Genomic DNA, 23,789 nt, shown 5'->3' on the forward strand with positions numbered 1-23,789 from the left:
TCATAACCAAATACAAGGAGTAGTGAAATGGAATAAGAAGCTAGGGACTGTAGTGAAAAACTCATTATATGCTGAAATTGAGGCATGTGAGGACATAAGGACAACTCATGGAGATAGCTAGAAGACAAATAAAAATTTATAACCAGCATTTGTGAGATTCCAGATTTCACTATGTGACTATCAGAAATGCAGATGATTTCTAATATGTATTAATATGATTCAGAAGGAAGCACTGTCAATTTTTCATTTAATTAAGAGAATAGCTACATACCCTTCTAGTCTTATTTTTTATTTATTTTTTAAAGATTTTATTTTTTTGACAGAGAGAGACACAGCGAGAGAGGGAACACAAGCAGGGGGAGTGGGAGAGGGAGAAGCAGGCTCCCCACTGAACAAGGAGCCTGATGCGGGGCTCGATCCCAGGACCCTGGGATCATGACCTGAGCCAACGGCAGACACTTAACGACTGAGCCACCCAGGCACCCTTCTAGTCTTATTTTTTAAAAAGCATAAAACGTAACTGTTTTCTGAAGACATCTTGCTGTATGAGGCTGAAGAACATACTACATGCTTGCCAATCTTGGGAATCTCGGAATTCCCAAGTATGTGTAAAATAAGCACCTACTGTAACAGATAATGTAAGTTACATTATAACAGATTCAAAAAATAAAATGACAAGGTGCCTGGGTGGCTAAACGGCTGCCTTCAGCTCAGGTCATGATCTCAGAGTCCTGGGACTGAGCCCCACATCAGGCTCCCTACTCAGCAGGGAGCCTGCTTCTCCCTCTGCCTCTGCCCCCTGGTCATGCTCTTTCAAATAAATAAAATCTTAAAAAAATAAATAAATAAATGACAACATATCCAAAAACAATGGCCAAAATACACACACACAGGAGTGAAAAATGAATGTACTTGAAAGTGACTGCTGGCTTATAAACATATATTTTAAGTGGAAACCCAACATATAGTCACTCTCTTTAACAACATAGGGAAAAAACATCAAGGATGTATACTTTCACCACTCAATTTTGACACAGTAGTTGTTCAAGAAAAATGGAGTATAAATACAAAGAGCAAAATTAAAATACTGATTATTACAGAGAATGTTTATTCAACAAGTATTAATTGGGTGCCTCTGTGCCAAGCGCTGTTTGTTCTAGGCACTAAGGATACAGCAGTGAACAAGGCAAGACTGCTCTCATGGAATTGAAAATTTTAAAGGGAGAAAACACAACAGATAACAAAAAGCAAATAATGAATAAGAAACTTTCAGATAGTTATGAATGTTAGGTGAAGAATTTAAAGAAGGTGATTTGGATACTGGGAAATGGTTGTAGAGGGGAAAAATCAAGACTTTTTACTTTGGCATAATTATATAAATAAAAAATCTAAGGAAATTCATAAAGTTGCAAAAAGCAAGATAAATTAGCTCTAAAAGATCTATTGTATAACACTGCACCTACAGTCAATATTAATGCATTGTGCACCTAAAAATTTAAGAGGATAGATTTCATGTTAAATGTTTATACCACATATACAACAACAACAAATCCAAGGAAATTAACCAAAAAAATTTATTAGAAACAGCAAACTCAGCAAACCAGTAGTTACACAATAAAATTTACCAAGAATCATTTGCAATCCTCAATGATTATACAAAAAAACACTACATTTAATAGCATTAAAACTCAGTAAATCCATGAGTATTAATTTAATTTGAGATATGATTTTCTCACCTGGTCAAAAATTCTAAAGAAACAAATATGATATGATTAAGTAAAGCCATAAACATGTTCCCAATTTTAAACTTATGTGCCAGTTTAGGAACCTGACAGAGCTTGAAAATATCAATAATGAAAACTCAGCTGGAAGAATAAGCTCGCAGAAATATCAAAGGCCACTATTTTTAGAAAGATAATACATATTACCAGATTTTAAAAATGAATAAAAAGTTGATTATCACAAACATATAGTAATGTGTTAAAGAAGAAAGGCTGACAAATAGACTGGAAATTCTAAAAATGCATTCCAGTTCCTAAGAAACTTTTATGGCAAGACTAAAGCAAGCAAAACAATGGAGATCTTGATCTACCAGTTTAAAAACATGAAGTGATACTTTTTTCATTCGGTAATTCTTTTTATAAAAACAACATAAAATTATAACTAAATTAAAAGATCCTCCTCACTGCTATGCAGAAAATGATGTGGATAAAGGTAAAAGTCAAACAGGGACAATGTTGTAGGAGACAACTGTTTGAAGTCCAGGCAAGAGATGGTAGCTTGGCTTAGGAAGATAGCAGTAAAGATAGAAGAACACAGTTTTACATGGATTTTGGTGGTAAAATCAGCAGGGTATGGGGTCTGATTAGATGTTAAGGGTGAGAGGGTTGTTAGAGATGCCTCCCATATATCTAGATTTGTCAGAGGGAAGGAGGGGTCATTTACTAACAAGAAGGAAAAAATAAGAGAAGATTTGATGGGAAAAGACTAAGGGCTCAATAACTAATGAAGGAATAGGAAACAGATGAACAAAGTCCAAAAAAACTGTACTATATAATGGGATTTAGCATACACTAGAAATGGCATTTCAGATAAGGGAGATGGGGACATAAATTATTCTGTAATTCTTGTTACTACCAAGTTGGGGAAATGGGGAATTAGAGCCCTATCTCACAACTGACATCAAAATGGATTTCAGATGAATTAAAGATTCAAATCTAAAAAACACAACTATAAAGGGGTGCCTTGGTGGCACAGTCAGTTTAACATCCAACTCTTGGTTTCGGCTCAGGTCATGATCTCAGGGTCATGAGATCAAGCCCCAGGTTGGGCTCCACTCTCAGCATGCTCTGCTTAAGTTTCTTTCTCTCCTTCCCCCCACCATCCACCGCCATACCCACGTGCTCTTTCTCACTCTCTCTTTAAAATAAATAAAACAGAGAAAAAATGTTGTAATTTGAAAGTAGCTTAAAAAAAAAAAAGTAGCTTAAAACATGCCAACACTACAAAACACCACAAAGAAAAAAATACTAAAATTTCTACATAAGTTTAAAACTTCAGAATTGCCAGGAGGAAAAAGATATTAAGTAGTAAAGAAAAAAGTAGGAAAAAATACTTCCCATCCATTTTAGAGTTGTAATAATTAACATATTAAAAATAGGTTATTTATTTAAAAACAGCTTACTTAAATGAGAAAAAGATAAATTATTAAAAAATGAACAAACACAACAAACAATTCACAAATGAAATACAAATGGCCATTAAATATCCTAGGGCATTTAACTTCAATAATTAATACAAAATACCAAATTGATTTCTCTCATAGGATTAAGAGAGTCAGAACGCATCTATAAATTATCTGGGTACAATCACAAAATCAAATGTGTAGGAAACTACCTCACCAACACTGCCGATGAGAGAATAAGATGTTAAAATTTTTCTGAAAGGCCACATTTGGCAATATTTACCAAAAAGCCTCCAAACAGGGCATATACTTTGATTCCTCAATCCTACATTTAAGAATGTATTTTAAGGAAAGGATTTAAAAAGATGTACATATAAGCTTGTCATTGCAACATGTGTCGTAACAGTGAAAACTGGAAGCCGTAGATTAAATAAAAAACATTAAAAGTGATAATGTAGTGAATCTATATTTTTGACTTGAAAAGATGCTTATATATACTGTTAGTGAAAAAAGCAGCTATGGTACAATCCCACTTTAATTTAACATTATTTATACCTATAAACAAACACCTGTTCCTCTAGATTAAGAAGAGCCTGGAAAGATACAACAAACTCTTATCTCTGCATGGTACAATTACGGGTGAATTTCATCTTCTTATTCATCTTTTTCCCAATATCTAATTTGTAAAAAAACATACAGAACACACGTGTATATAAAAATATTCAGAATATACAAAATACTACTACAAATCAGTAAAAAAAGGCAAAACAACACAACAGAAAAGTGAGGAAAGAATATGAATAGGCAGTTGACAAAGTACAAAATGGCCGAAAAAAAAAAACCCACCAAAAAAATCCCCAAGATGCTCAACCCCATTAATAACCAAAGAAATGCAAATCAAAGAGAGATATAACATCATTCCATATGGCAAAAATCAGCATGTCTCATTGGTCAACTGCTGGAGAGGTTTATGGAGAAACCAGTACTCACATAAATTGCTGATAAAACTATAGATTTGTGCAGAGTTTTGAAAGATAATTTGTACATACAAGGAGATGTGCCAAAAAATTCCTACCCTATTGTTAACAGCAAAAAATTGGAAACAACAGAGAAATGATTATGTAAAATAAGGCAAAGGATTCCAGGCAGCTGTTAAGAATGAGCTACATCTCCCAAGTAACAACATGAGCAGAATCTAAAAATCTGTGACATTCACACTTATTATCTTTAACATAGAAAAGCAACTCCCACCACAACTGAATGGACAACCAGGTGGATTTTACAAAATTTGCACTGGACTTTTCAAATGACCCCTTAACTTTGGCAGCTTCCCCTCAGGCACCAGTCAGAGATGATGGCATGGCATGAGTAAGGACAGGGAAAACCCTCACCATCTCCAGTCTTGTTATGAGATCACACGTGGTCACTTACAGCGAATGCACATTCTCAACAGTGCAACACTTGAGACTCATGACACCAAAGTTTTTCTCTTTAGCTGCAGTAACCATTACCACAGCTGATCTCCTACAAACTCTAAGAAAGGGTACTAGAGAAGCCATATTACCACTTCTCAGGTAATCCAGACCTATAGCCATAGATACCTTTTAAATGTTACTATGACCACTGTAAGATCTGCATTTCATATTGACACCCAATATAAACATCTACACCACACTTAGAGAAAACAAGTTTTACAGAACAATACTTAAATTTAATACATGTCATGTGTTCTGATTTCTTTTCTTACTCAATTTTATTTAAAATGCTGTCATGATCTACTAAAACTGATTTTAGAATTACTCATGGATTTCAACCCAATCTGTAAAAACACTGACCCAAAAAAGCCGGCCTACAACCCCTCACCATTCTATCTCCCAATGCCGCTGCCACCGCCACCACCATCACCACCACCAAACTTATCTGCCACCTTCCTTTTATTCAGGCCATTCTACCCATCTGAAACACCTGCCTTACTTCTTCCCCACCATATAAATCCTGCTAATTCTTCCAGACCCACCTAAAATCCCAACTCCATTATAGTTGTTTCCAGGCAGACTCCCTTGAAATGTTCTTGAATTCTAAAGACTTACAGCAATAATCATCCCACCAGTTCATCTGGCAATTAATCATATGTGACATCTGTTTTGCTAGAATTATTGTTCAAATCTTATACTTGAAATCCTTGTTCATAATCTTACTGAGTCTAAAGCCTTACTCTTACACTGATTAATAACCATTACTGTATCTTAATAATGCCTCACAATTAGCAGTGAATGGATTTCATTTCCTTGTAAAAGCCTCAGCTTAATCAGCAGAAAATGCCATCCAGGGCAAGCTACAGAGTATTTTATTTTGGCAGAGACCTAAAGTCAAATTGAGAAAGCTATTCTATGAAATCCCATAGCATTTCAATTAAATAACTGCTGAATAAATAATGTCCAATGAAAGAACAATTCAATTCAAAGTTCTCAAAATTCCTAGAGAATTTCCCTAGGAAAAGGGCTTACCTGTATGGTGAGGCCTGGGGCCATGATGTTTAAATCTTTCTGGAGAGCTTGCTTCAGGTTTTCATCTATTTGATCTGTTTTTGAGGCCAAGAACAACATCTCTTATGATACTAAAAAAATTTTTTTTTCATTATATTAATACTGAAAAAAACCCAATCATTATTAGACCTAAAGTTTCTACGGTACTGCTCTATAGAGCTTAAACCACTTCACGTATATATGTGTATATATATACATACATATATGTATATATATACATACATACATATATGTATATATATACATACATACATATATGTATATATATACATACATACATACCATATACATGTATATATATAAAAAACTAACTATATATTATAAATATAGAAGTTATTATATATACACTAAAAATGCATATTTAGTTTTCCCTCTGTATGGGAGAAAGTGTGAAGAACTGTCAAACAAAGACTATATATAAGGAAGAAAGATGAAAAGTAGGTTGTTTATCCAATAAATGAAGATTCTAGGTCTCTAATATCTTAATTCAGTGTGATTACTGAATATGTGTCCTGATTCTCCAAATTCCCATTTTCAGTCTTTTTTTAAAGGTTTATTCATTTTCTAAGATTTTATGTATTTGAGATAGAGCTAGAGAGAGAGTACAAATAGGATGGAGAAGCAGACTCCCCGCTCAGCATAGAGACCGATGCAGGGCTCGATCCCAGAGCCCAGAGATCATGATCTAAGCTGAGGGCAGATGCCTAACCGACTGAGCCACCTAGATGCCCCTAAGATTTATTTATTTGAAAGAGAGTGAGTGAAGGCGACACGTGTACACACGAGCAAATCAGTGGGGAGAGGGAAAAAGAATCCTCAAACAGATTCCCCACAGTTTTGGAGCCCTATCCAGAGCTTGATCCCAGGACCCTGAGATCATGAACTGAGTCGAAATTAAGAGTTGGCCGCTTAACCAACTGAGACACCTGTGTGCCCCTCAGTCAGTCTTTAGCCCAAATTTCCAAATAACTAAATTTCATCTCCATGGATCTCTGCTAGTATTTTGGATTTAAGAGGTGGGTGGAGGGTACGACTGGGTGGCTAAGTCAGTTGAGCATCTGACTCTTGATTTCTGCTCAGGTCATGATCTCGGGAGTTGTGAGATCGGCCCTATGGCAGGTTCTGCGCTGAGCATGGAGCCTGCTTGGGATTCTTTTCCTCTCTCTCTCTCTGCCCCTCCCACCCCTCGCTCATGTACACACTCACTCTCTCTTTAAAAAAACTTAAAATTTAAAAAAAGGAAGGGGGCAGGCTCACAGAAAGGTCTTTGAAGTACACAAGAAAGGACGATAAAGCTATCACTTTACTTGGCCTTGTAACTCATGAATTTTCTATCCACCTCAATGTATTTTCACCATTATTAAAATGACTGGTGATGTGAGAAATGAGGACAGTTTTCTCATACACCCAGTAGTTGTCAATCATCAATGAGGACTCAATTGGTAGATCTCCAAAAGGATCAGCCAACCCTATGCCTGCCTGTAAGAAATTCACTAAGTTACTGGGGGGAGAAGTAAGCAACCAAGAGCAACAACTCTATCATAGGTCATAGCTTTCACTATCACAAATGAAAAGTAATTTGTGCAGAAAAGAGTTAACACAGCAGGCCTGAAGCTATGATCCTCAGAAAGGCCTGTTTGCAAGTTGGCTGTTAGCTGACACCCAGAATATGGATCTGGAAAGGATTCCCACTATTCCCAGAACTTGTAATGACTCACTCTACCTAACCTGTTATACAAACAATGTGGTTTACGCAACATGTGCCTTTCTTCTGGAACTATGGAATTTTGGTATTTGCTAAAGGCAGAAGATGCCTCTATGTTAGCCCCCAGTAAAAATTCTGGGCAGCAGGGCTTGTGGGTGGTTCAGTGGGTTAAGTGTCCGACTCTTGATCTTGGCTCAGTTCATGATCTCAGGGTTATAAGTTCAAGCCCCGTATCAGGCTCTGCACGGGGTGTGGAGCCTGCTCAAGATTCTTGCTCTACTGCTCCCTCTGCCCCTCCCACATAAAAAAATTCTGGGCAATCTCTAATGAGGTTCCCTAGCAGACAACATTTCACATGTGTTGTCACACTTTAATACTGAAGTAAGTGTATCCTGTATGCCTCCAATGGGAGAAAATTCTTGGAAACTTTGTCTGGCTTCTTCCAGGTTTTACTTTGTATCCTTTTGTATCCTAGCTATGAGTAGAACATATATTGAGTCCTGTCAGTCTTCCTAGCAAATCATCAAACACGGAGATGGGTCTTGGGAAACTAAGAAAAGACTTCTAAATTTCCCCCAATATTCTATTAAAATAGCAACAAAGCTAATTTTCATTAAGTTATCATAGTAAAAACAGAATATAGCCTGCAAATAATCTTTTTCCAATCTCTATTAAGTTACATATAATAGATTTCAGAAAATTATCATTCTTAAAAGATATTTTAAGTATTCACTTAATCATAAGAAATTTTAAACTTAAGAGAAATATTTTAAAGACAAATGTTTTATTATAAATTCAGAAGAAATGCTTAAATAGGATAATGTTTACTAATATTATCGAGTCCATAGAGTTGACTAAGATTTCCAACTGGTTATTCACATATTTAATTTATAATGAATAAGATACTCACCAAACAATTCAATGTAAACTTCTTGAAGAGTGTGGGCACTACAAAACTGGTTCAGTTCATGGTGGATTTTATTGAAGATTAAGGTCTTGTCATAATCTGCAGTGTAGTTCCTCACAATATCAAACACTGAAGGAAAGGTAAAATCCATTTTTATTCATGTATCCTCTAATTCAGCCAAGGTAAAAGTTACAATATACATGAGGAAAAGTGAGAAAAAAATAGTGGAAAAATGAAATGAAACAGCTCACAAACCTTGATGCATTCCTTGTGCTCAATTTTCCAAATATTACTGCATTTGCAATTCTAATGGGCAAATTCTGAGTTCCATACTAAGGAGAGTATACATTATCTTGGAGATAATAAGGAACCGTCAAATGTTCAAGCAAGGGTATGACACAATCACATTTGTACTGTGGCAGCAGTGTGAAGATGAACTGTGAGGCAGGAAAATGTAAGGCAATTACTGCAAAGCAGAAGTTTAGCAAGAATGTAAAGAGGCCTGAATTAATTGAAGAACACTGGAAATAAAAGAAGGAAGGAGCTGCTAAAGACCATTTTTGAAAAGGTAGTTTTTAAAGACTATAAAAAAGGATGCCTGAGTGGCTCAGTCAGTTAAGTATCTGCCTTCCACTCAGGTCATGATCCCAGGGTCCTGGGATGGAGTCCTTCCTCGGGGGCTCCTTGCTCAGCAGGAAGTCTGCTTCTCCCTCTGCCTGCCACCCCCCTGCTTGTGTGCTCTCTCTCTGACAAATAAATAAAATCTTAAAATAAATAAAGGCTGTAAAAAGACACCAATCTAGAAGGAAAAGAAGTGAACCTTTACTGGCCCAAGCTTTATATCAGGAAATTTACATACACTAATCACTTAATTTTCACAAAAATATTTCCTAATTTTGCACAATAGGAAACAGAAACCAAGAATTTCAGAAATGTTCCTAAGGGCACATACTAGACCACATCAGAATCTGCTCTACCTACTAAAACATGTTGTTTTCTTCCTTCAGGCCCAAGGACTTGTTCTACTGGCTTTCCCATGGAAGATTTCAGATGTAACTGGATTCTAGATCACAAATGATGGTCAGGCCATCAATAAATACTTGCTGACGAACTCACCTGCCTGGTCATTTCCAAGTGAATTGGTGATCCAACAGTTTCCTTGTCTGTGGCTATAGAACCAGCAATATCTTCCTTTTGTCTATTTTCCCAATCATAATCCATTCCACTGATTTATAACCAGGGAAGGTAGATGAGAAAAAGACAAAATAATCACAGGAAAATATAATCCAAATCCATATGGCAGTAATACAACTTGCCCTCTACTCTGAAATCCTTTTGCTTTTTGTGCCTGTATCAGTGCCATGAAATTTAGCATGAACTTACATTCCTATATACATATATATAAGTGTGTGTATACACACACACACACACACACACACACACACATACATGTATATATATTTTAACAATAAATACATACACTTTTTTTTTTAGGTTGGCATCATGTCTTCCGATATAAAATATAAAACCCCTTAGGGAAAAGGGTCTAATTTCACCTTTTTAAATTGGTTTTGCCAAACACAGTATCTCGTACATATTAAGCATGCCAATTTTAATAGTAAGGATAGAATGGCGGCAGGATCTCAAACAGATCCACATACACCCATGTTCATAGCAGCATTAATCGTAATAGCTAAAATGTGGAAGCAACCCAAGCTTCCATCAATGGATAAATGACCAAACAAAATGTGGTATATTTATACAACGGAATATTACTCAGCCATAGAAAAAAAGGAAATTCTAACACATGCTACAACATGGATGAATCTTGAGGACATTACGCTAAGTCAAAGAAGTCAGTCACAAAAAGATAAATACTATGATTCCAATTACACAAGGTACTTTAGACAAAATCACAGAGACAGAAAATAGAATGGCAGTTGCTAGGGGCTGGGGAGAGAGGGAATTGGGGAGTTAAATGTTTAATGGGGATAGTTTCATTCTTGCTAGATAAAAAAAGATATGGAGATGGATGGTAGTAATGGTTGTACAACAATGTCAATTTTTTTTTAAGATTTTAAGTAAACTACATATGGGGCTCAAATTTACAACCTCTAGATCAAGAGTCACATGCTCTACCAACTGAGTCAGTTAGGCACACCGTGAATGTATCTAATACCGCTGAACTGTATACTTAAAAATACTTAAGGTGGTAAGTTTTAAGTTATGTGTATTTTACCACAATAAAAAAAAGGGGAGAAATAAAACATTAAAAAAAAAAGCAACTCTTTCTTCAGAACTTCTAGATAAGTTTTTTTTAAATAATTTTTTATTTTTTATTAACATATAATGTATTATTAGCCCCAGGGGTACAAGTCTGCGAATCGCCAGGTTCTAGATAAGTTTTTGATTTGAATGGAAACCATGCCATCTCTCTGGATTTTCATCTTTTACCAAGGAAATGTTTTCCCCACACAGATTTTTCAGATCACTTTCCAAGTTATAGCAAATCTCAACTAGAACAGAGTTTTCTATGATCATCAGTCAGTCTGGCTAAGGAACTGATGAGTTATAGGTTTTTAGCATGAAAGGAAATGCTCTCTCACGAAATGCTACTTCCTACAAACTCTAGAAATAATCAATGATTATCTCGCTCTTAGAAAAACTATGATGAGAGAAGAGTAACATATACAGTTGCAGAAAGTCAACTCTGTTCAGGACTTGTGACCTATTTCTGCCACTATTCCCCAGAAGTATAAAAGATTCCAGTGATCATTTTTTATATATATCAGAAATGAATGAAGTCATAAAACTTTAAAAGTACTTTTTTATTCCTTAAGAAATCTCTTCAGTTATAAATACTCTAACCAAAAAAACAACAGAATAAGGGCTCCTGGGTAGCTCAGTCAGTTAAGCACCCAACTTTTTTTTTTTTTAACTTAAATTTTAGTTAGTGAACATACACTGCAATATTGGTTCTAGAGTACAATTCAGTGGTTCATCATTTACACATAACACCCAGTGCTCATCAAAAGTGCCCTCCTTAATACCCATTCCCCCATCTAGCCTATCCCCACCCACCTCCTTCCATCAATCCTCAGTCTGTTCTTTATTTTTAGGAGCCTCTTATGGCTTGTTTTCCTCTCTCCTTTCTTTCTTTTCCCCCTTCCCATATGCTCATCTGTTTTCTTTCTTAAATTCCATATCTCAGTGAGATCATATGGTATTTCTCTTCCTCTGACTTATTTTACTTAGCATAATATGCTCTAGCTCCATCCATGTTACTGCAAATGACAAGATTGCATTCTTTTTGATGGCTGAGTAATATTCCAGTGTGTGTGTGTGTGTGCACGTGTGCATGCACACACGTGCGCACACACATATACACCATCTCTTTATCCATTCATCAGTCGATGGATACTTTGGCTCTCTCCATAGTTTGGCTACTTTTTAAAAAGATTTTATTTATTTATATGCCAGAGAGAAAGAGTATATAAGCAGGGGGAGAAGCAGACTTCCTTATGAGCAAGGAGCCTGATGTGGGACTCCATCCCAGGACTCTGGGATCATGACCTGAGCTGAAGGCAGCTGCTTAACCAACTGAGCCACCAGGTGTCCCCACAGTTTGGCTATTGTTGATAATGCTGCTATAAACATCAGGGTACATGTACCTCTTCGAATCTGTATTCTTCTATCTTTTGAGTAAACTTTTGAGTATTGCAATTGCTGGATCATAAAGTAGTTCTATTTTTAACTTATTTTTAAATTTTTTAATTTAATTTTATTTATTTATTTGACAGAGAGATCACAAGTAGGCAGAGAGGCAGGGAGAGAGGGGGAAGCAGGCTACCCCTAAGCAGAGAACCGGATGCGGGGCTCGATTTCAGGACCCTGGGTTCATGACCTGAGCCAAAGGCAGAGGCTTAACCCACTGAGCCACCGAGGTGCCCCTATTTTTAACTTTTCGAAGAAACTCCACACTGTTCTTCAGAGTGGCTGTAGCATTTGCATTCCCACCAACAGTGTGAGAGGGTTCCCCTTTCTCGACATCCCTGACAACATCTGTTGTTTCTTGTGTTAATTTTAGCCATTCTGACAGGTGTGAGGTGATATCTCATCATGGTTTTGATTTGTATTTCCCCAATGATGAATGATGTTAAGCATCTTTTTATCTGTCTTTAGCCATCTGGATGTCTTCTTTGGAAAAATATCTATTCATATCTTCTGCCCATTTATTAAAGTGGATTATTTGGTTTTTTGGTGGTTGAGTTTGATAAGTTCTTTTTTGTTTTTTGGGGTTTTTTTTTAAAGATTTTATTTATTTGACAGACAGAGATCACAAGTAGGCAGAGAGGCAGGCAGAGAGAGAGGGAAAGCAGGCTCCCCGCTGAGCAGAGAGCCCGATGCGGGGCTCGATCCCAGGACCCTAAGACCATGACCTGAGCTGAAGGCAGAGGCTTTAACCCACTGAGCCACCTAGGTGCCCCGAGTTTGATAAGTTTTTACAAATTTTGGACAATAACCCTTTATCAGATATTTTATTTGCAAACATCTTCTCCCATTCCATAAGTTGCCTTTTAGTTCTATTGATTTATCTCCTTCACTGTCCATAAGCTTTTTTTTTTCTTTTCATTTCATTTTTGCTTCTGGTTCCCTAAAATACTCTAATTGTAAATATAAAAACAACAGAATAGGGGCGCCTGGATGGCTCAGTCAGTTAAGCATCCAGCTCTTTATCTCAGCTCAGGTCTTTATCTCAGAGTCATGAGTTCAAGCCCCGTGTTGAGCTCCAGACTGGGCATGGAGCCTACTTAAAAACAAAAAACAAAACCAAAACAGAAATATATGGGTACCATACCTGCACAAGGGGCCAACATATTAACCACTTCTATTCGGTCAATATAGATCATGACTCCACCACTAAAAACAATGAAATGGAAAAAGTGTGAGCCAAATAAGATTACAATCCCAGATTCCCACATCATCAAACATATCCCACATGACATAAATTTAGAGGAAAATCTAAGGACATAACTCACTTATCACTCAGATGTCCCTACACACAGGGCTCACCTCTGTAAATGCTGTAATCAAAACAGTTCACATGAAGACTAAACCTATAACCGAGGGCTACTTAGCACTTTGCCTTTATTAACTGAAGCCAACAACTAAAGCAGTGCCCTTCTCAAACTTTTCTGTTGAAGAACGAAGTAAAATGGTTCCCCAAGAGGTATGAAAAACAGCCATGGTCTGACATTTTTCTTGGTTTCCTGACTTATCTGAGCAATTCATAAAGAGTTTTAATCTACTTTTTAATCTGTATTTACTCTAATATGAAAAAAAGAGTTTCCTCCTAAACCCTCAAGTAAAACTGACACTTCAGAAAGACAGGTCTTGTTAATTAATAGCTTCCTATACTTCCTGGCCTATCTGCACAGACCTAAGGCACATGTGAATCTCAATTTAAGATACATGAAGTTAGAGATTTTGAAACTAAACAACTAAGTCTTCCTAACAAGTTATGGTGACATTTTTCCTGATAAAAAAGGCTAATAACCTGCTCACAGAAAAAAATCTGAGAAAATACGGGAAGCGTGAAGATCAAATTTACCCCAAGTCCCATAAGTTACCAATTCTGAGTCCTCTCTAAAGGGATTCCATAGAAGAGAGTTACAGAAATACCTAGGGAGAACTTAGTATCAAATATGTAAACTTAAAACAGAGGGAGATTCTCCCTTTTTAAAACCATTCTGTCCTTTCACAGATGTCCAAGCTTCTTTTACAGAATTGTAAATACTGATATCTTAGTCATTTAAAATAGAGCATTTAAAAAAATACCTTGAATTTTACATTCTCCTTTTGACACAATTCAACATACTGATTATATTCTGGAAATAACTTGGACTTTGCTTGCCATTCTGCCCCTAAAACTCTTCATAGCAGAGACTTTCAAAGTAAGGTCCTCAGACCAGCAGCAGGAGCATCACCTAGAAACTTCTGCTAGAGATGCAAATTCTTTTTGCCTTATTTTTTTTTTTTAAAGATTTTACTTATTTATTTGAGAAAAAGAGAGAGGGGGAGAGCAATGAGGGAGAGTGAAAGGGAGAAGCAGACTCCCCACTGAGCAGGGAGCCCTACGTGTGACTCAATCCAGGACCCTGAGATCATGACCTAAGCCAAAGGAAGAGGTTTAATTGACTGAGCCATCCAGGTGCCCTAGGAATGCAAATTCTTGAGCTTAATTCCAGACCTACTGAACCAGAAACTCTAATTAGATGGCATTTAGGAGATGTCTGGGTGGCTCAGTAGTTTAAGTGTCTGACTCTTGGTTTCGTCTCAGGTCATGATCTCAGGGGTGTGAGATCGAACCTTGCATTGGTGTCTGCGCTCAGCATGGAGTCTGCTTGAGATTCTCTCTCCCTCTCTCTCTGCTCCTCCCCCTGCTCACTCACTATCTCTGAAATAAGTAAATAAATAAAATCTTTTTAAAAAAAAATCTTTGTCAGATGGCATTTAGTACTATAGATGACAAGAAGGTGAGATGGTTTCATTCAAACTGTTTGTTATTGAGTACCTATTCTTAGTCAAGTGCTGGGTTAGGCACTTTACGAATACTAATCTTAATCTTCACAGTAACTCTTCAAGACAGGTCTCATTACCTGATTTTTACAAACAAGGAAAACTAAGCTTAACAAAGTCAATAAACACATGTATGGGGACAAAGAATATATGGGAACTCTCTGTCCTTTTGCTTAGCATGAACCTGTAAGTGCTCTAAAAACTAAAATCTATGAAAAAAACAAAGTCAATAAAGCAGATGTGGCAGTGCTGATACATGAAGTTAGGTCTGCCAGCTCTGAAACTACTTTTCTCAAGACCCATGTAGCTTCTAAAATGGAAAGCTCGGAGACAGAGATTTACTCAAAGAATGCTCAGAAAAGAAATCTCCCTTGGTTACTATCATGTCTATGTATCTGAAAGATGTTTAAGTAACAAGAGTTTATGAACAGAAACTCTATCCTGAACTAAAGGCAGGTTGGTAAGCAAGGAGAAAGCTTACCTTGTTCCACAAGGCACGTTTTTAACTTCATCAGTTTGTAGTGTTGTCTGGGAAAAAAAATACTTAATGAATACTCAAGACACATATCATCAAAGAACTACTGGTCCCAGAGGAAAATCTCCAGAGAACTGCTAAGAGGTAAGTACAGAAGAGCTCCATTACAATTTCAGTCCCCAAAGATTAGCTGTCAGAGTAATTTCTTTTCGTATCCTAGTAGACGTGAAAAACAAGACAAAATATTTTATAACTAATGTTCCAATCAAGACGCACTTGCACAACCTAGAGTGGAGAGGTTGATTGGGGGTGGGAGAGGCAAAGAAAAAAAAGTACACTTGGAAAGTTTCAATGTTCAATCTGAAAGTTTCAATGTTCAGTCTTTCAGAGTCCCTTATTTTCACAGAGCTGGCCTGAGACTGGAAACTACATGGCTTACCCACAAGGATACTACCATTAGGACTTATGCTCTGAACTTTAATTCCACTGCATATTCTGGACACACTGAAACCTTATTAGAATACAGCAAAATCTTACTTTATGGAATATAAACAAAAAAGGAAACATGGTCCTTGTCTCTAAAAAGCTCACAATCCAACATAGGAGATAAAACCCTCATAAAACAATCTATAATGAGTATAAAATAACAGAGTATGAGCTAAATTGTTAGGTTAAGTGATAAAGCGTAAAATAATAGTTTGAAAAGCTCTCTGCAGTGAAGTGTTTATAAGCCAGGTCTAGAGCGGGAGAAATGAGAAAGATGAGGCAGAGACACATCTTAGGTTCAATGATCCTTCATGCCAGGAGCTCCTTCAGGCCTACACATATAGACTGTACATTATGAAGAATGCATAGAAAGACTTTGTGACTGTCACTTGTTTCTTTTCTTTTTTCAAGTATTTTATTTATTTGAAAGAGACAGAGAGAGAACACGAGTGGAGGCAGGAAGAGGGGGGACAAGCAGAATTCTCCAGGGAGGCTGGCATGGGGCTCAATCCCAGAACCCTGAGATCATGACCTGAGTCAAAGACAGATGCTTAACCAACTGAGCCACAACTGCTTTTTCCTTTTTCTGCACTTTGGCAACAAGTGTTGGCAAATGAGACTTTCTCCTGGTCCCTGCCCACTGGGGACCAACTGGTTTTCCTTCCAGTCTAAACCATCCATCTTTCCCTTGCCTGAGGAAGGGAGGCAGGTCAGGCAGAGGACAGAACTGGAGACAGTCCATCTAGGAAATGGCATCATGAGGCCACACATGTAGAACATCTGGACTGTTATTCTGCAGCTTTTATTTTTGGTGTGTTTATTGCACAACTGTTTGAAATGTTTAATAAAGCTTTATAAACTTAAAAAAAAAAAAGGATCTATCCTAGTAAACATACGAAGTTGATGACAAACTGCATGTACAGATGACAGGAAGTGAGCTGGCTTGCCTGGAGAAAAAGAGACAATAAGGAGGAGGGCAAATTCTGATAAAAGAATGTGGTATTAGAGGGCCCAGGATGTTTGCTGGGGAGCTTGGGCTCTCCCTAGTCCATCTTACACTGTGTCACAAAATGGACCTTTCAAAAATTTTTTTCCCTTAATTCCTGTACATCCATATGATACGGTTCTCATTATCCATCTTATCTAGAGGCAAGAAAAACAGTTGGGAAGCTAAAGTATTAATTTATTTAGATTAATTTAGTAAAAGGCCATGGAAATTGAAGGCTGTCAGTTCAGGAGAAGTAAAAGGAAGGATGCAGTTAAGTAGTTACATATAACATTCCATGAGGGAAAAGAAAAGAAGATAACTCTAGGGTTGAGAGATTAGGGGGATGGTAAACATTAATGACAGGTTTTAGACAGAGTAAGGGGAGTTGATGAAGAGATGAGTTCAATTTATTTCCTTCAAAATATTAATCAAATTCAATTTCCATATACCGTATCAGTATATTTAATATATATTCCTATTCAACCTAGAGGATGTCACTTAGCCAAGAACTAGCAAAGAGTTCAAATGTTAAATCCTCTACTTAATATCCTATCTTCAAGTAATTTTATAGTTCTTTTCTATCATCCCCAAAATTATCTTCCCAATATAAACATTTATTTTAAAAGTAAGCCTTTGGTTATGTTATATAGGCTTTAAAGGGTGAAAGTTTTCGTATTTCTCTAAGCATAGGTTTTTTTAAAAAATATCATATGCAGGATCTCACATTTTCCAAGATGCTGCTTATATATTCCTTTCAACTGCCAAGTTTAAGCCATTTGTTTGCACAGATTGTGTTATCATGTGTTCCAAAAATTCCTAAAAATAAATTTATGTCTCATTCTTATAAGAACAATTTCTTAAGAGTTTTATTAATGTATTTCTTTCCTAGAATGTCATTGTGTCATGTATAAAGAACATTCCTATTTAGCCACATTAGCTCTAGCCTTTAATATTTTGTAGATATGAAGTATTATTAGTTTACACTAAAATCTTTTTACTAGTTTCATGTCTTATAAGTATGACAATTTATATATATTTACACACACACACACGGTAGGTCTATCACATGCTGTTAACTTCTACATCTGTTTTAATGTTTACTGACTATATCTCTTTTATATACCTCTGCATTAGTATGACTCAATAAGCTCCAAGAAGGCAGAAACAGATCTGCCTGGCTTTGAAAGATTTTTAAAAAGCTCTTTATCTCTAAGTGTTTGAGCATGCCATTCATAACATCATTACCAACTGTTTGGGCTATTGGTGAGGTCATGTAATTAAAACCCCTTCTTTTCATGGAGGAATAACTTAGGTTTACAATGATTAAACGTTCTGCAAAGTCATTTAATCAGTCAGTGGCAGAGCCAGAGCCAGAACCTAAATCTCCAGGTTTCTGGCCTCACATTCACTACACCTCATTGCTTCCTAAGAAATCAGCTCAATTTAACAACTTTCACCACAAGCAGAAAGCTCAGAAATATAAATGTGTTACAACCCCTGCCTTCAGGAAGTCGGGAGACTTTGCGGAAAGAAAATACACAAAGAAACCTAGAGAATACAAACAACATTATTAAAGGAAACATGACAAGAGCCAAAATTTACCATACAGACTTTAGGAGCTATAGATTAGAAGAGGGATTTGCAAATGAGACTTTAAAAGCCTGGCAAGATTGCGATAGGAGAGCAGTAATGAAGGGAGAGATAGAGAAGAGGTGACAACATGAACCAAGGCAAGAGTGAAAAAATAAACATGGGAAAACAATACAGAAATCAATCTGACTAGGGAAATGTCTAACTACATTTCACTTTGACAGACACAATTCTTGCCCAAAGCCAACTAAAAGAGAACTGGAAGGAAATCTGGAGGATTTAAGTATTCATAATGAAACTCTCACTAGCACGGAGCCTAGATTTAAATTACAAGAGATTAAATACACTGAATTTTCCCAAGTCCTGGAAAAATCAGCAGCAGATAGGACACAAACTTCTGAATCCAAAGATTTATGACCACACTGAGCTTGCAAAAGCAGTCAGGATCTGATCCTGTTTTGTCATCTTGTTGTATCAAAAGGTATTTACTAAGTGTCTCTCAAGGCCAAGATACTGTTTTCAATGAACAGATGCTTATTTCGATTCCTTTGGGATGCTGTCAAAATAGAATATTCACTAAGGTTCCACATAAAGTTGTACTTAATGTCCCAGGCAAAAATGTGAGGCAGAAAAGCTGTGTATAAAAATTTAGATCTTCCATATTAACAGTAGTCCAGGAACTGGCTTCTATGGAAACCAAACATAATTTTAAATGAAGTAATCAACGGTTTGTATTTCTAGTTGTGTTTCAAAGTCCTGCTTTTATTTTGACAGCAGGAACAAAAACCCCACTGTGTAGCACTATATAGATGGGGAAAGCCCTTAGTCCTTCCAAGTTGCCTGGCTTCTAATATACTTCAAGAGAGTGAGGTAGTTCAAAATTGTAACTTGTGCTGTGACAATTGTACTCTGAACTTTGTAACTCCTGTATTTAAGCAAATACCACCATTTGCGTAAGGAATAAAGAAACCCAACTCCACCCACAAATGTGGTTAACTGTTCCTGTCACACCTGTCTATCCAGTGTGGGGGCTTCCCTAGGAATCACTCACCTGCACAGATCTGAACGTAGTAATGAAAGGCAACATGATATGATAGCCTGGTCCACTGGGGCTAGTTAGTAAAGCTCCTCCCCTGCAAAAAGATGTTTCAATTTGACAAGATTATAAAGAGAGAAATCCTCTTTTTAAATCTAAAGTGCTCTAATAAACATTAACTCTTACTCATGCTACTGACCTACTAAGGCCTTACTAATATGAGTTATTATGAACAACTACCAGTCGCTAAAATATCTGCAAAGGTGGAAAAAAGATTAAACTGCCAGTGTTACACCTTGTTTCATAAGCTCAACAACGATACCTCTGGGTCTCCAGCACTGCCCTCACGTACAAAGGATTCTCCTTGGTCTTTAAGCTTCTGAGAACTAATTGTGAAAAAGAAAATTCTAATTCTGGCTCTCAGCTGCTGTAATTTAATTGTACACAACACATACCAAATGAAAACTGAATACATTTAGCCACCAGGTTCAAAAAAGAAGATAACACAAAGTTTCAAAGAATGAGAAAATTTCTGACGCTCAAGACTCTTACTCTACCTGCCTATATTAAAATAGTGGAGGACTAAAGTCTCTATTAAAAATAAGAAAAACTTAGCATGGAAAGATGAAGGCTTAGGGGATAAGACTATAAAAAGTAGTATGTAACTGTGGACTTGTTCACCAGATTCTGGAATGTGAGAAATATGAAAGTACATCTTAAAAATTCCACAAAGGAGGCATTTTGGGGGCAAGTATAAAAAAGAAGTCCTATTTTACACAGTGAATAATAAATTTATAGGACTTACTTTCTTATCTTGAACACATAAATAAGTTTCAAAGAATTCATAACAAATAACTAAGAAAAGATGAACTGAGGTCCATCCCTAATTCTTCTGAGAGCCTTACCTTGAAATGTTCTGTCCTCGGTTTTACTGTCAGAAAGACAACGCTGAACTAGGTGGAAATACAGACTAATCTGTCATTTGTTATGCTAGATCTCCATCTGCTAAGACCTATCACTAAAATTGTATTTGAAACTAACACTTCACAGGGAAGACCCTTTCTAAGATTCAGGATGGACGTGAAAGTAGAAATATCAGTTTTGGAGGATAACAAAAACAAGCAGGAAGTTGAAGCTCTTTCAAATACATTATAAACGGAATTTCTCCAAAATGTCCTCTGCCTACATCAAAAGGAACTGGTTGGAACTATGCTGAAGGAAAAACTATTCCATCTCACCTAGAGAGCAACAAATCCCATACTATTCCTTTCCTCAACTTGAAAAGAAAGGGTAAGGTGGGAGAAGGGTGGCCCATCAATGCTCTATTTGTCTCTCAAGGTCCAGGGATATAACAATTGTCATGGTCATCGTGGCCTCCTAAGCCAAAACCGGTCACTACTTCCACTATTAGAGGGGAAAAAAAGTCTAAGGAACAACCACAAACAAGACCAGAGTTTCTAAATGACATCTCTAACTACAAACTAAAAGCCTGTACAACGGTATGGAATGTAACAATGATTTATCCTCTTCAGTTACAGTGGAGTGACTACTGCCCTTTCTTCCTTCTTCGTTTATCCCACAAGTAATTGAGTTTTCGGTCTACTAGGAAGACTTCTCTGGAGGACGTCTTAACGTCTGCACAAAATGCACAGAGCATCAGAACCAATACCTAGAGAGTGCTCGGCTCCCATATTCCTCCAGGGCTAGAACGAAAACGACTTCCTAAGACTGGAAGAGTTCCCCGATGCAGCAAGAGAGTACAACTTCGTAGACTCAGTCTAAGGGAAGTCTCCTTTCTACCTACTTTAGACCTGAGCTGACTGCACACGCCGCTCACCTGTAGTACACAGCCAGGTGTCCTTCCTCAATCTTGTGGATGGAGGCGTAGAGGAGGACAACCACCAGACTCACCACTGCGGCCACCAGAACTCGGGCTTGAGTCATATTCATCCTTGTTCCTCCTAGATGAGGGCGGAAAGGATCCCCAGCCCCCTGAGTGACAGGCCCACCCCCTCCAGTTTCCACCCTCCCTCGGGAAAGCTGCCGTCCTTCCGCAGGCCGAGCCGGAGAGTCCTGTGGCCCTTGTCTCGCATTCTCCCCTCCTCAAACAGCCTACTCCCCGCCCACAGCGAACCCCTCAGCCACAAGCGGGCCGTGGGCCGCCCATACCAGGTGAGCGTCCTGACATCCCCCTCTCTCAACGGGCGCTCCCCCACCTTCCCACCCACCCAAACCCGGCGGAGGGCACTAACTGGGAAGGGGCCAGCCGCAGACTCCACAGGGAGGCCGACCCTAAGGCCGCGCCTCAAGGATCAGTGACGCATCGCCCCCGCCCGCACGTGCAGCCACCTCCCGGGCCGCTCCAACCGCCGCCAGCAGCCGGCCCCGCCCACTCGCCCGGCACTGCGGCTGCGCAGCCACGCACACCGACGCAGCGCTCACCGCGCCACTAGGAGACGGGGAGCGCGCGGGACAAAATTCTCCCGGCCGCCCGCCTTTGGAGGTACGCGCGCTTATGTCTGCGCAGTGCTGTTTTCCTGCTCTGGGAGAGAAGGGAAATCGACCGTCTGGAGTAAGCAGGGATGTAGAGAAAAGGAGATGGCGCCTGGAACGAGGGACTGGTCAGTTTGTTCCTGTGCAGAAACCCACTTCTGCACTCTCAGCGTGGTAGCTGTTTATACCGTGCTTCAGGCACGGATCCTGTGCGAATTCAGGAGCGATAGACCTATTGCAAGAAAAGTATTGTGGAAGTTCAGAAGAGAAAAATACTCAATTTGACCACGTCGCTCAGTTATCGGGTATTTTTCTGAGCACCGATTAAAGTGCCATAATATTGATCCAGAGAGGGCTTCATAAAGGTCATCCCAAATAGGAACAGAAGGAGTTAAGCACGTAAAAGTTGGGGGTGGGGGGTGTTGGGGCGGAGTGCCTCCAGGTAGGCTCCAAAAACATTGCAACTTCCTTGAAGCCCATGTAATGGAAAGGAATCGAATAGGCTACGCCAGACCCAGACTCTAAAAGGCTTGCATGCTTGTTTTCCGTAGAGAGAGGGAGCTGGATGACTAGAGAACAGACTTTTTTAACCTGAGTCTTAAGGTTAAGTTACAGATTTTGTGCATACATTACCAAGACCTAAATGGACAGAGTTAAAGAGCAGAGATGGGAATGAGATGGATAAATACAAGGGAAATAAAGGCAGTGTATTTAGAGTAGGTTGGGCAGTAATCCTTTAAACCTTGAAAGGCTAGTGGAACCACAGCTGGACAAGGGAGGGCATGGCAGGACTCTGTAACCTTGAGCAGGGAAGTATGGGAAAACAGTACCTTCGGGCTGGTGAGTCTGCAAAATAGCTTAGAGTGGAAACAGGTTGGAGGCAGAGAAGCCAAGTAGTTAGGAAATGCAGGCCCAAGGTTACTAAGGTAGTAACTGTGGAAATGAGAAGTCCTAAATAGGATTTCAGATCTTCATTAAAGCAAGCCCTCCCAGACCACTCTGCCCTCTCCCTTCAATAAATGCACTTACCTGTATTGTTCATAGGACTTTTATTACCTACAATTATCTGAGACCTTGTCTGTTCCGGATAAATGATATTAGCAAAACTTAGCTATTTTACTTCCAGAAAGTAAGACGAACAAAAAACAACTTATTCCAGCTCATTTTCTGGATGGATTTTCTTCATTTTTCAAATACTGCTGGAATTACAGAATGAAATGTATATTCACAATTGCCATTCAACTCTGAAGAGGTGTGACCCAATAAAAAATAAGAGTACAGAAACAAGTCTTAGGTGATCTCTCACTATAACCTGTTCTGACTCAACAGTACCTGCCCATATGACCCCAGCCACACCCTACAGCAGATCTTTCATCAGTTATTACAGTGATATTTAGAAAATATGCAGTCATCTAAACAGTAAATTCTTTAAACAATTATTCCAATGTTTGGATGGTTTACCATGTTCAGACTCCCAGATAAGCATTCTTCTTGTACTGCCTTTGTTAACTGTTTCTAATCTTGCCATCTAGCTCACTGTCTTCCAAGCAACAGGTACCCAGTATGTGTTTTGTTGATTAAAACCTTCTAGAACTAAAGAAGCAAGAGAGAGACTGCCTAAGCAGGAGGCCTGCTTCTCCCACTCCCACTCCCCTGCTAGTGTTCCCTCTCTCGCTGTCTCTGTCAAATAAATAAAATCTTTAAAAATGCAATAGTTGACAGTCAGAATTTCCATATTTAGAGAAACAACAGTACCAGATAACTAAAAGGTTAGGAGGAGACAGCCCCAAGATTTCAAAC

The 23,789-nt window shown here is 38.1% G+C and overlaps 1 protein-coding gene across 1 annotated transcript in view; it reads right to left on the reverse strand.

Annotated features, from left to right (window-relative positions):
* LOC111144828 (erlin-1) overlaps positions 1 to 21,877 on the reverse strand; it is a 38,442-nt gene extending 16,565 nt beyond the window's left edge. The window contains exons 1-7 of the mRNA XM_022499335.1: positions 21,749 to 21,877; positions 21,334 to 21,457; positions 19,512 to 19,593; positions 15,403 to 15,449; positions 13,201 to 13,262; positions 8,346 to 8,471; positions 5,692 to 5,765 (exon numbers count right to left, since the gene is read on the reverse strand). Of these exons, the coding sequence (XP_022355043.1) occupies positions 5,692 to 5,765; positions 8,346 to 8,471; positions 13,201 to 13,262; positions 15,403 to 15,449; positions 19,512 to 19,593; positions 21,334 to 21,446 (504 nt within the window). The 5' untranslated portion in view covers positions 21,447 to 21,457; positions 21,749 to 21,877. The remainder of the gene's footprint in view (positions 1 to 5,691; positions 5,766 to 8,345; positions 8,472 to 13,200; positions 13,263 to 15,402; positions 15,450 to 19,511; positions 19,594 to 21,333; positions 21,458 to 21,748) is intronic.
* Between the last annotated feature and the right edge of the window lie 1,912 nt (positions 21,878 to 23,789).

The sequence above is a fragment of the Enhydra lutris genome, unplaced genomic scaffold (assembly GCF_002288905.1).
Source record: "Enhydra lutris kenyoni isolate GAN:26980312 unplaced genomic scaffold, ASM228890v2 scaffoldscaffold12, whole genome shotgun sequence".
In the NCBI taxonomy this organism is placed as follows: Eukaryota; Metazoa; Chordata; class Mammalia; order Carnivora; family Mustelidae; genus Enhydra; species Enhydra lutris.